General features: G+C 37.9%; 1 protein-coding gene across 2 annotated transcripts in view; it reads right to left on the bottom strand.

Moving 5' to 3' along the window:
• Nucleotides 1-14,126, bottom strand: part of Nr6a1 (nuclear receptor subfamily 6 group A member 1) — a 149,746-nt gene that overhangs the window by 111,938 nt on the left and 23,682 nt on the right. For both annotated transcript variants that reach the window (XM_038337697.1, XM_038337699.1), the window contains exons 2-3: nt 10,979-11,020; nt 1,753-1,797 (exon numbers count right to left, since the gene is read on the bottom strand). In XM_038337697.1, the coding sequence (XP_038193625.1) occupies nt 1,753-1,797; nt 10,979-11,020 (87 nt within the window). The remainder of the gene's footprint in view (nt 1-1,752; nt 1,798-10,978; nt 11,021-14,126) is intronic.

Raw genomic sequence — 14,126 nt, 5'->3', positions numbered from 1 at the left:
GGTCTACAAAGCAAGTTTCAGCACAGCCAGGGCTGTTATACAGAGAAACCCTGTCTCAAAAAACCAAAAAGAACCCAATTTATTCACACAATTTATTAAAGAAAACCTTAAAAATATTGAGAAAAAAATCTTTGACAAATAACACGAAGAAACAAATTTTCACATGAAAAAGTTTTTGATTCCTACTTTATAAAACATGGCAAAATTGTGGACAATGAATGTAGACCCTAAAAATAAAAAAAATCATAGGCTGGGTGGTGGTGGCACACGCCTTTAATGGCAGCACCTGGGAGGCAGAGGCAGGCAGATCTCTGTGAGTTCAAGGCAAGCCTGGTCTACAAGAGCTAGTTCAGGACAGGCTCCAAAAGCTACAGAAAAACCCTGTCTCAAAAAACTAAAAAATAAAATAAAATGTTTAAGTTTTGCCGGGCAATGGTGGTGCACTCCTTTAATCCCAGAGTGCTGGGAAATAAATAAATGAATGAATGAATAAATAAATAAAGCATAGTTTCTAAAAGAAAATGGAATTTGGTTATACTAAGAATTATTAGTGAGGGGCTGGAGAGATGGCTCAGTGGCTAAGAGCACTGGCTGCTCTTCCAGAGGACCTGGGTTCAGTTCCCAGCACCCACATGGCAACAGTTAATTTAAAAAAAAAAGATATTCATTATAAAATATGTTAAAAATGAAAAGGAAAACCACAGGCCAGGAGAAAATATGAATACCACATATACCATATGACATCCAGAATATAAAAATGCCAACAATGCAAAAAGTAAAAAAAGAACTTAATGCTTCTAATGTTCAAGCTTTGAACCATTTAAAGAGATAACATATGAATAGCCAGTAGGTATATAACATAGTAACCAATATAACTGGCCATTGGGGGAGATTCTGGCTAAAAACATACCTTCCCATCACAATGTTCACTAGAGTTACAAAAATTAAAAACCCTGACAATATCAATTACTTGCAACATATGAAATAGAAATTCATATGCTATTAGAACTATAAAACATAAAAACAGTTTGGAAAACTGGCTACTCTATAAAAATTTTAATGTGTATCTACCTACCATACAAACCACCAATTTCTACTATGCTTTAGAGGATCAATATACAAAATGTATACAAAATTTTGTGTAAGAAATTTTTATTTATTAAGCATACATTGTTTTGCCTGTATGCATGCCTATAGGCCAAAGAGGGCACCAGATCTCACTACAGAAGGTTGTGAGCCACTATGTGGTTGCTGGGAATTGAACTCAGAGCCTTTGGAAGAGCAGGCAGTGCTCTTAACCTTTAAGTCATCTCTCCAGTCCTTGTGTAAGAAACTTTATAGCTGCTTTATATGCACTAAACTAGGACCAGCCCAGGTGTCAACAGATGAACTACCTGTGATACTGTCAGTACAATACCCCTAAGGAAAAAAAAAGAAAAAAAAAAGAACTATTAACACTTGCATCATGGATTACTATGAAATATTGGGCTGAAAGGCACAAAAGAACAACTGTGTAAAGCTAAGCATGTGAGATTTTAGAACAAGTAAGAAGTTACTAGGTTTTAGGGATAGACTAATGAATCAAAGGGGAAAAAGCAGAGGGAATTTTGAAGTGGAACTACAATGGTGAAAACTGCTTCGATTTACATTGCAGATAGGAGCATTTCCTTGTATGAAAATTTCATATATCAATTTTAAAAAGATACAAAGAACAAGGGCTTTGGGATCACATAGAGCAGTTCTACCACTTACCAGGTGTGTGACCTTGGCCAAGTGTTAAACTGTCAGTCTCCCCATCTGCAAAACAGAAAGAACTAGGGTTGAGAATAACTTCATAGAGCTGCAGGAAAATTAAACAAGATAATACTTTAATGATATAATACACTAAATGCTCAGTAAATATTAACAAAGAAGAAATTTTACTCGCATATTTCAGTCTTGTTTACAATGACACCTAGTGGGGGCTATTACAGTTTTATGAAGAAACCAGGCTTCATAAGAAGTAGCAAAGATCAGCATGCAAACTGTCACCTATGTTTTTTCTTTTCTTTTCCACAAAGGGTCTCCTGTATTTCAGGTTGGAATTTACTCTGCATCCCAAGATGATCTTGAACTACTGATTCTCATGCCTCTACCTTCCAAGTTCTGGGATTATAGTTCACTTATTTTCTATTGCACCATGCATCCTAATAAACTACTCAACATTTATTTAAGAGAAAGCATCTTACTGTGTGGCCTAAGACTAACTAAATAGACCAGGCTGGCCTTGAAATCACAGAGACAGTCAGCAACTGTTGGGATTAAAGGTGTACACTGCCACCAAGGCCAGCCTCAATTGATTCTTGCAAGTATTAACTCAAGCCTCACTTTATGCGGCTGAGCTATCTCACTGACCTATTCTAGGCTTTTAGAGTATCCCTTCCACAGAGCAATTTCAAGATAAGAGAATTCTGGTCTGGCACAGTGACTGACACATGTAATTCTAGAATTTAGGAGGCTAAAGCAATAAAACAATCTTGAGTTAAAGCCAACCGTGACAACATAGGATATCCAGACCATTCCAAGCTACATACGATCCTTTCTCAAAAAACAAAAACAAAAACAAAACAAAACAAAACAACAACAACAAAAAACCACCTGGGGGAAAGGAGTATGAATGCATATAATCTGAATACAAAACCTATGCTCTAAGTGGGAAGCTGGAGCTAAGGCTTGATTTGACAGAATAGTTTCGAAAACTTGTCAGCTAAAAAGTAAGCTAAATTCTTTCTAAAATATATTCCATTTTTCTTAATCATGCAAGACTCTTACTTTAAAAAGTTAAAATTATGAGGTGGGTGGGAGTGCAATCCTTTAAACCTAGCACCTAGAAGGCAGATGAGCAGATCATTTTGAGTTAGAGGCCAGCGAGATCCTCAAAGGGGAAATCCCTAAAGTGAAAGACCAAAACAGAAGAAAAATTCTCACGCATTCTGATACCAAGGTACGCAATTAAAACAACCATTTTCAGCTTTTTTCTTTTTAAATATGAGGGCCAGAGAGATGGCTCAGTGGGTAAAAGCACATGACACATAGGGCTGATGACATGAGAATGATCCCTGGAATCCACCTAAAGCCAGAAGGAGGGCGCTGGTGAGATGGCTCAGAGGTCCTGAGTTCAATTCCCAGCAACCACATGGTGGTTCATAACCATCTGTAATGAGATCTGGTGTCCTCTTCTGGCCCACAGGGATACATGCAGGCAGAATATTGTATATATAATAAAAATAAATAAATCTTTAAAAAAAAAAAGCCAGAAGGAAAGAATCAACTCCACAGGGTTGTCCTCTGACCTTCACACACTTGCTTTGGCAGATATAGCCTACCTCCCCCCCCTCTCTCTCTCACACACACACACACATACACACACATTTCAAAATGTCACAAGACTGCTCCCATAGAAAAAAATAATTGCTACAATCTAACCTCAGATTTTTTTACATTCTTTCTTAGTCATCCATTTTAAATTTCCAGACTTAAGTGTCTTAGCATTTCCTACACCATCAGATAATGACAGACATCCATAACTGAATAACTAACAATTGACTTTGAATGTAACTATCTTTGCATCAATTGTAAAGAAATGCTAAACTCCTGGCTCCGCAGAAAATGCCAACAAGTCAGTATAAACTCTGAAATAGCAGCAGAGGTCAAGGGAATGGAGGTTCAGCCTATGTTCTCAATTGCATCACACCCCACTTTGTTCAAAACAATCCTTATGAATCCTTAGAAAGCACTTCCCACCAAAAGACCTGAACCAGCAATGATGCAGCATACTGAACTGGAGCTTTAGAAGCACAGGGAATGTTGCAGAGGCGATATTAAGGAAAAACAGGGAGACTTGTAAAAGTTTCTTAATTTGCTTCAGGAAAGAGCCTGTCTCCTAAAGAACCTGTCTCATGGAGTCCTGAACATAAGCTAGAGAAAAAAAAAAAAAAAAAAAACAAAACAAAACAACTCTTTGACAGTGAATTCTTCCAGTTTGTATCTAAAATCTACAAAAGATGCTAAAATGACACATTATTGCCTTATTCTTTCACACACCAAAACACACACACACACACACACACACAAAAGAAAAAACCTAAAAATCACAGCTGGGCGTAGTAGTGCACAACTTTAATCCTAGCAATAAGGAGGTAGAAGCAGGCAGATCTCTGTGAGTTTGAGGCCAGTGGGGTCTACAAAAGTGAGTTCCAGGACATCCAGAGCTGTTACACAGAGAAACCCTGACTTGAAAAACCATACGCATACAGATACACGAAGAGAAAACAACCATCATATATGTACACATATGTATATATATGTACATATATATGTATATAAATGTGTTATAAATCATTATACTGAACTGGGCATGGTTGTACATGCCTTTAACCTCAGTACTCAGACAGAAACAGGTAGATTTGTGAGTTCAAGGCCAGCCAGGACTACAAAATGAGTTCCAAAGCAGCCAGGGTGACATAGTAAGACCCTATGCCTTTAACTCTTTATATATACATATAAAAAACACATATACATAGATACACACACAGAGAAAATAAAAGTCGGGTAGTGGTGGTGTACACCTTTAATCCCAGCACTTGGGAGGCAGAGGCAGGTGGCTCTCTGTGAGTTCAGGCCAGCCTGGTCTATGGAGAGTTGCAGAACAGTCAAGGTTATACAGAGAAGCCCTGTCTTAAAAAAAAACCAAAGGTAGGGAAAATAGGAAAGAAATAAAACATAGGTTAATCTAATGAATAAAATACAGTTACAATATTCCATGAATACAGACAATGAATTTCAACAATACAACAGCATACATTTATTAGTGTTTACCATTCGTTAAACATTGTTCTAAACCCTTTACATGTATTACTACACCTAATCCTCATAATAGGCCTAATAAAATTGTTATACTAAAAAAAATACTTGTTCGAATTTTCAGATGACAAAACTGATACACAAAGATTACATAATTTAGCCAAAATTGTAATAGAGCCAAGATACTGAGCTAGAGCCTTCCTTTTTATATATATGTATCTATGTGTATTGTGTATGGTGTGTCTGTGTGGTTTTGTGCACATTTAAGCATTGCTTACAGAAGCCAGAAGAGGGGATCAGATCCCCTGAAACTGGAATTACAGATGTTTTGAGACACCATGAAGATGCTAGAAACTAAGCCAGGTCCTCTAAAGAAGTCTAATCATCTATCTCCCCAGCCCCTGATCATGTTTTTTTGTTGTTGTTGTTTTGTTTTTCTTAATTCAGAAGTTTTTGCTTATACAAAAAACTGAAGCACTTCATTTGAAATGCAGACTTATGCACTATAGAACATGTCCACTGTGGCACTGTCTATAATGTAGGAAAAGTAGAAACCATCTGAATGCCCAGGAGTGAGAGAATGGCTAAACAGACCACGCCAAAGCTACCCCACCATTCAAAGAAGTTGCCATACTGCCATTAAAAATATTTATTAAAATAAATGTCTCATGACTTGGGGCCAATGTTCTACATGTATAAGGAAAAATGAGATAACAAAAACACACAGATGTTATGATTATTAATAATTTAAAAGATTATCTCAAACACAAACTTAGAATGGTTGTTCTCAAATGAAAAACAATGTTTATTTCTGAGTGGCAAGATTAGAGATTCCTGTGTTTTCATTTTAATGTTTTAAAGAAAAATACAAGTTTCTGCTAATTCAACTATACCAGTAACCTCAACTGTCTGGGAAGGAAGACAATGCTAAAAAAAAGATTCTGATCTGTCTAGCTGCAAGTGGCTTCTTTCCTTTTGAGTCATAATCTTGGACATCATACAAAAAGCAAGCAGATACAAAAAAAATCAACTTCAACTTTGTAAACCAAATGAAAGTATTTTCAATTTTGTAAAATGATTATTTTAGGATCACAGCACAAGAGGAGGGACAGACTTCACACAGGCCAAAACTTCAGGATAAGAGACAAGAATTGGACTCCAGAGAAGGAGCTGGTGTTGAATACAACCATCTACCCTTTCACCCTCTGTCTGCCCCATAACTGAGCAGGACCAATTGTTTCCCTGTATTATGGGATGTTTACAATTCCAGAGCTCCATGAAAGGAATTAATAATTTAGCTTAGACAGCTGACAGCCTTTATTGGGATCCTCTGGTCTACAGGACAGACATCAGAGCAAGCACTGTCTTGAAATCACAGGTCCCTTTACTGTTTTATAGCTTAATTGGCCCCCAAACATAAATCACTTATTTCTCCTGTATTAGGCAACAATGACTTCTTTTCTCTAATTTTCCTTGTTATCAAGTCAGCCCTTGTTCTTTTGAGTTTTACAACTACACGGTAAACACAGCAGCTGAGGGAAAACTCACGGAGCCATGCAGATGGGTTATTTGGAAATAGCACAGAAAGGTTATACTGTTTTGAACTTCTCTTGACCTCCGACTGCCCTTGTACCCAGGCTTATGCAAAGGACACACAGTACAGGGCACTTCTTGTAGAAATGAACTTAGCCTGAACCTGGGTCACAACATTGGACTCTAGGAAGTCCAGGAATTGTAGGAAGGAGCCAGAATGTGAACACCAGCTCATATTAGAAGCATGGCTGCCCATCTGCTTTACCACAGAAACAGTAAAACAACACCTGGCAGATAAGTAAGTCACCCCTAACTAGTTCCAACACATTCCACCTGTTGCCCCAAATCTGCTATCGAGAACCACTGCCAAGCACAACTGGAAATCAATGTAAAGGTAGGCTGTCACAATAAAATAGGAATTGACTTTTCTCACTAGGACTTCATAGTGGGAAGACATTAGGATCCCTAAATTCCAGAGATACAATAAAGAGAAAGTTCTAATATTCTCAATCTAATGTGTAAAGATAATAACGTAGAAAATATTATTCCTTCTAGTTAGAATCCACAGAAACTGCTGTATCAACAATACTAATCAGGGGCCTGGTAAGATGATTTAGATGCTTCCTACTTTTACAGAGGACCTGAGTTAAATATTCAGCACCCATGTGAGGTGACTCACAATCACCTATAAGTATTCTAGCTACTCCAAGGGATTCAACTGACCTTCATGGCCACTCACACTGACATGCAGGTATACACAGAGGCATACACATAATTAAAAATAAATCCTAATAACATCATAATCATTATCATCACCATCACTACCACCATCATTATCATCAGGCTAAGCCTGGTAGAACACACCTATAATCCAAGTATTGGGGGAAGGATTACTTTTGAATTTGAGGCCAGACTGTACTACATAGTGAATTCAAGACAATTCAGGGTACAAAGAGAGACCCTGTCTTTAAAAAAAAAAAAAAAAAAAAAAAAAGGAAAATAAAACATCACAATCGAATGCACAGTCCATCTCAATTTTATTTTTTAAGATTTATTTATTATGTATACAGTATTCTGCCAGAAGAGGGCACCAGATCTCATTACAAAAAGGTCTGAGCCAAGCCATCATGTGGTTGCTAGGAACTGAACTCAGGAACTCCAGAAGAGCAATCAGTGTTCTTAACCTCTGAGTCATCTCTCCAGGCCCACCCTTCTCAATCTTACAGCTTCTTAATTTGACAGAGTCAAGGTCCAAAACTAATACAGACTGAGATGATAATTTTACTTTTGTCAATTAATTATATTATAATTAGATCCTTATATGTTTTTCAAAGACAAAGAAAAAAAGTAAAGTACTAGCTTCACAAAAATGATATAGGAACTGAGAATATTACCTATATACACGAAGTACATTTTAAAGTATTTTTAAAAGAAAAGTCATTTTAGGTGACTCCCATTCTACAGTGATATACAAAATTATGTTTACTCGCCAGGCGCGCTGGTGGCACACGCCTTTAATCTCAGCACTAAGGAGGAAGAGGCAGGCGGATCTCTGTGAATTCAAGGCCAGAGCGCTCTATAATTCAAGACAGTCAGATCCGTTACACAGAAAGACCTGGTCTCAAAACAAACAAACAAACAAACAAACAAAAAACAAAACAACAACAACAAAAAACAAACAAACAAAAAACAAACCCAAAAAATCATGACTACTCTCACGAAAAGGAGAAGTCTGTAAAAACCACCATATTCAGTAAGGGAGCAAATATGTAACAGAAGTAGGATTACTTAATCCACAAAATAGAATAACTGAGTAATAATCTCTAAAGGATTTTCTCAATAAATGGCATGAACTTTTAGTAAATGCAGAATTGGATGCCATTTCAAAATCTGAAAACTATCTTTCCAAATATCTTTAATATATTCCTAATATGTGAAGGCAAGAACTAAAGTTAATCATTTGTGCAATCTGAGGCTAAGAACTGGGCCTGGAGCAAAGAAAAGCCCAGTATTTCATTCAGCTTTAAATTATTTGGTATGCTTTCTGCATAGTCACACAAAAAACTGCTTGCAGAATCTTAGTACCTTCCAAGTGATGACAAGGTGTTCTATGATAGGACCAAGAAAGTAACTGAAGTTAGCTTTTCTTCCTCCCAAGGTTAATCATAAGAAAATGACGAGAGTCAAAACAGTGTGCTGACCCTCAGCTATTGTACTGATATAGTGTATGGTCATAATATAAAACCGACTCTGACTTTTGTGAATTTCAAAGAGCCATGTCTAGGACTGCTGAGCTGCCAAATATAAGTCTGATCCCTAGAATACACATGGAAGAAGGCAAGAACTAATTCCCACAAGTTATCCTCCGATAGCCAGATGCATGTTGTGGTATGCACAACCCCCTATAGACACAATAATTAATGTTTTTTAAACAGCAAATCTAATTCCCTGCCATTTGATAAATATCATGGACTTATTTTGCTTGACAATAAAGTAATAGTTGAATATATATATATGAATACTTATTTTAAGGTACGGGGGAAAAATACATAAAAAGGTCCATATTCTCAGGGATGGAATTAGCTCATGGGTGAAAGATAAGCTTCATTACTTACTTAATAACATACTGTTCAGTTAGCCCCATGACCCTTTAAAAGTTCTAGAACGAGAAGGTAACTCTAGACTGTCTCATGAATGTTAAATCTAAATTATCATGTGACCTTTTAACATATAGCAAAATAAAGTTAATACACAGTAGACATTCATGTTTTATTTCTGTAACAACTATAACCATGTCCGAGAATATTTCATGCCACAAATTGGAAGCACAAGAAATTTAAATAGTCTTTATCAAAACTTACAGAGTCTTGAAAAACATTATTAAAATAGAAATGGTCGCTCTCATTCCCTCATCTTAATATACATGCAAATGCTTTACAAATTAAACTGGAAAAAAGATTATCAATTATAAATTTCTAACAAAACATAAAGCTAGGCATTTATATGGCACATATCTGTAATTCCAGCACCCAGGAGGCACAGGCAGGCGAATCTGGAATTTAAAATCATTACCTGAATTTGAGACTACATATATACACACTGAATTTGAGGCAAACCTGAACTCTAAGACCCTATCTAAAAGAAAAAGAAAATATCAAGAAATGAGGGTATCAAGGAGGTTCAATAGGTAAAGTGTTCCCTAACACCACATAAAAGTCAAGCATGGTAGTGCAGTGTATGCCCACAATCCTAGTGTTGGGGAAATGGGAGACAGGTCAATCTCTAGAGCTTTGCTTCAGGATCAATGAGAATTCCTGTAATAATAATTATCATCATTATAAAAATACAATAATAATAATTATTATTATACTATTATTATTATGTGAGTAGCAAATAGCAAATTGCAACCAATTGGCCTGCAAGTGCAGGTACAGCCAAGTGAGTCCATACCTGCACAAACACAGGTATACGTATACTCAGAGGGAGGGAGGGAGAGAGGGAGAAAAATGAAGGGGAGGGAAGTAGGAAGAGAAGGGAAGGGAGGAGAGAACAGGAGGGAAAGAGAAGGGGAAGATAGAGGAGGGAGGGGAAAGGAGAAAAGGGAAGGGAGAGGAGGAAAGAAGAGGAAAGAGGGAACAGGGGAGAAAACAAGTGGGCTTCTGTAATGCTTGACCTTGACTGTGATAGTTGATTCATTGCTAACTTGAAGGATTTATAATCATAACCACTTAAGGGACAAACCTGTGCATATCTAAGAGGACATTTACAGAAGGCTTTAACTGAGAGTAAACCAACCCTTAATGTGGGCAGTACACAATCCGACATGCTGGGGACCCAAACTCAATAAATGTACGGAGAGCACTGAGCAATAAATAGCACTCCTGTCTCATTTCCTTCCTGAATACAGACATAAGTATGACTGCTTCACGCTCCAGATGCAAAACCAGATCTGCTCCAGCAGCCATTATCACCTTTGTCATAAGGAACTGGACCATAAAACTGTGACCAGACTGACACACCCCTCAATAAGCTTCTTTTGTTACAGCAATGACAAAATTAAGTACTATAACTCCTTGAATAAACTATGACAACTACTACTTCAAATGTTTTTGCTCAGTATGCTGGCTCACACTTTTAATCTCAGTACCCAGGAGGCATAGGAAAGAGGATCTCAGTGAGTTGAAGGCCAGCCTGGTCTACCAGTAAGTTCCAGCATAGCCATTGCTACATAGAGAGACCCCGTGTCTCGGAAAAAGGAAGAAAGAGGAGGGAGGGAGGGAGCTAAGGTGGATAGTTTTGAATACACAGTTGCATATGTACAAAAATCCAACACTGTTTGCTGCTAGTTTCACTGGAGGATGGAGAACTGAGCAAGGGGGGTCTGTTTTAAACAAAATTTTCAGAAAACAACTTTATACTAAATGCATATATCTGGCCATCAAACAGTACTAGCAAATGAAAAAGAAAATGTCACAAGAAAGATTATCATCCTTACTGTTAAGAGAAGATACACTTCAAATAACAACAAAGATGCCAAAGTTAAACACTCAGCACAGCCACACCTTTTCTTACGGACAAACACCGGGTAACATTTAGAACTTACTAGTGCCTGGATCAAGTTCTGCCAATTCATCCTGACAGAAACCTAAAGAGAACACAAAAGGGGGAAAAAGAATTATTTTTTTAATTACTCAAGCTGACTCTAAATATTAAAAATCAAATATCTTTTTTTTTTTTTTTTTAATTTTTCGAGACAGGGTTTCTCTGTGGCTTTGGAGTCTGTCCTGGAACTAGCTCTTGTAGACCAGTCTGGCCTCGAACTCACAGAGATCCACCTACCTCTGCCTCCCGAGTGCTGGGATTAAAGGCGTGCGCCACCACCGCCCGGCAAAAATCAAATATCTTATGAGAGGATTTAGACTTCAGGTGGGGTGTGTGACTCAGTTTTTGCCTAGGTGAGCAAAATACTGGGTTCAATTTCTAACAACACTCCCACATCCCAAATTAAACTCAAAAATTAGTTTTAAATCCTAGGGTTTTTTTTTTGTTTGTTTATTTTTTGTTTTTGTTTTTGATACACGGTTTCTCTGTAGCTTTGGAGCCTGTCCTAGAGCTAGCTCTTGTAGACTAGGCTGGCCTCGTACTTAAATCCTAGTTCTAACAATTACCTACTGCACAGGCCCCTCTCTGGGTTTCCATTTCATCACATTAGTACAGAAATAAAGATAAGAGCATGTACCAGAGTTATAGCTGGAGTAAGAGAGCTTAGCACATTTCTTAGCACAAAGTAGGTGCTCAATAAACAACAGCACAGCAAGAACAAAAGAATGTCAGTGTCCACTGGAATATGCAAAATTTAAATTTATTTAATACTTGGGTTTTTTTTTTAATAGTATCAATTATGTCCCAAAAAGAAAGCAAAATAAGCAAAACAGGAATCTGAACAAATATCATACATGGTGAATTTACTTAAGATTATCACAGATTATGGCTGGGGATATAGCTCAGTTGTTAGAGTGGTTGCTTAGCATACATGTTCTACAATCCCAGCCACCAATAATTAGACACGGGAGGACCAGATCAAGATCAGCCTGGGAGGCATAAGAACAGACAGGAGGACCAATGGAACAGAAAAGAAGACCCAGATATCAGGCTGGAGAGATGGCTCAGCAGTTAAGAGCACTGGCTGCCCTTCCAGAGATCCTGAGTTCAATTCCCACATGATGGCTCACAACAACCCGTAATGAGATCTGGTGCCCTCTTCTGGCCTGCAGTCATACGTGCAGGCAAAACACTGTATACATACTAAATAAATTTTTTTAAAAAAGACTCAGATATCAATCCACACATCTTAGAACACCTGATCATTGATAAAGAAGCAAAAAATATCAAATGGAAAAAAGAAAGCATATTTAACAAATGGTGCTGGTATAACTGGATATCAACATGTAGAAGAATGAAAATAGATCCATATCTATCACCATGCACCAAACTCAAGTCCAAATGGATCAAAGACCTCAACACAAAGCCAGCCACACTGAACCTTATAAGAGAAAGTGGGAAGTACACGTGAATGCATTGGCACAGGGAACCACTTCCTAAATAGAACCCCAGCAGCACAGGCACTGAGAGAAACATTTAATAAATGGGACCTCCTGAAACTGAAAAGCTTCTGTAAAGCAAAGGACACAGTCAACAAGACAAAACGACAGCCTACAGAATGGGAAAAGATCTTCACTTACCCCACATCAGACAGAGGTCTGATCTCCAAAATATACAAAGAACTCAAAAAATTGGACACCAAAAGTTCATATAATCCAATAAAAAAATGGACCTAAACAGAGAACTCTCATCAGAGTTCTAAAATGGCTGAAAGACACTTAAGAAAATGTTCAGGGCTGGAGAGATGGCTCAGAGGTTAAGAGCACCGATTGCTCTTCCAGAGGTCCTGAGTTCAATTCCCAGCAACCACATGGTGGCTCACAACCATCTGTAATGAGATCTGGTGCCCTCTTCTGGCCTGAAAGTATACATGCAAGCAGAACACTGTATATGTAATAAATAAATATTTTAAAAAAAAAAAGAAAATGTTCAACATCCTTAGTCATCAGAGAAATGCAAACTCAAAACAACTCTGAGATTCCATCTTACACCTGTAAGAATGGCCAAGATCAAAAACACTGATGACAACTTATGCTGGAGAGGTTGTGGGGGAAAAAGGAACACTTCTGCATTGCTGATGGGAATGCAAGCTGGCACAAATCCTTTGGATGTCAGTGTGGTGATTTCTCTGAAAATTAGGAAACAACCTTCCTTAAGACCCAGTAATACCACTTTTGGGTATATATCCAAAGGATGCTCAATCGTGCCACAAGGACATGTGCTCAGTTGTGTTCATATCAGCTTTGTTTGTCATAGACAGAACCTGGAAACAACCTAAATGCCCCTCGATCGACGAAAGGATAAGAAAAATGTGGTACATTTACACAATGGAATACAGCAGAAAAAAATAACAGCTTGAATTTTGCAGGAAAATGGATGGAACTAGAAAACATTATTTTGAGTGAGGTAATCCACACACAGAAAGACAATTATCACATGTACTCACTCATAGGTGGTATTTAAACATAGAGCAAAGAAAGCCAGCCCTCAAACCACAATCCCAGAGAATTTAGACAACAATGCAGACACTCAAAGACTTACAAAGATATAATCTACATGGACAGTAGAAAGTATAAAAAGACAAGATCTCCTGAGTAAATTGGGAGCATGGGGATCTTGGGGGAGGATTGAAGGGAGAAAAGAAAGGCAGGGAGGAGAGCAGAGAAAAATGCAGAGATCAATAAATATCAATAAAAAATGTTTTTTAAAAAAAGCAGCTGGTGAAACTAAACCACTAGCACTCCTTCACTGTCACACATCCACATGCCTTAGACAGGGGATCTCTGCAAACTGGAGGCCAGCCTATTCTACACAGTGAGTTTCAGAATACCCAGGTCACATAGAGACCCTGTCTCAAAAACAATTAAAAAAGAGAATGCATGCCTGTAATCCCAGCAGAGGCAGGCAGATCTCTGTGAGTTCAAAGTTCAAGGCCAGTCTGGTCTACAGAGTGAGTGCCAGGACAGCAAGGCTAAGGCTGTTAGACAGAGAAACCCTGTCTCTGAACCTTGTGGTGGTGATGGTGGTGGTGCATACCTTTAATCCCAGCACTAGGGAGGGAGGTAGAATAAGGTGGATCTCTGAGTACA

Source organism: Arvicola amphibius, chromosome 7 (assembly GCF_903992535.2).
Source record: "Arvicola amphibius chromosome 7, mArvAmp1.2, whole genome shotgun sequence".
Taxonomy (NCBI): domain Eukaryota; kingdom Metazoa; phylum Chordata; class Mammalia; order Rodentia; family Cricetidae; genus Arvicola; species Arvicola amphibius.
This window is presented reverse-complemented; position numbering and strand designations above follow the sequence as displayed.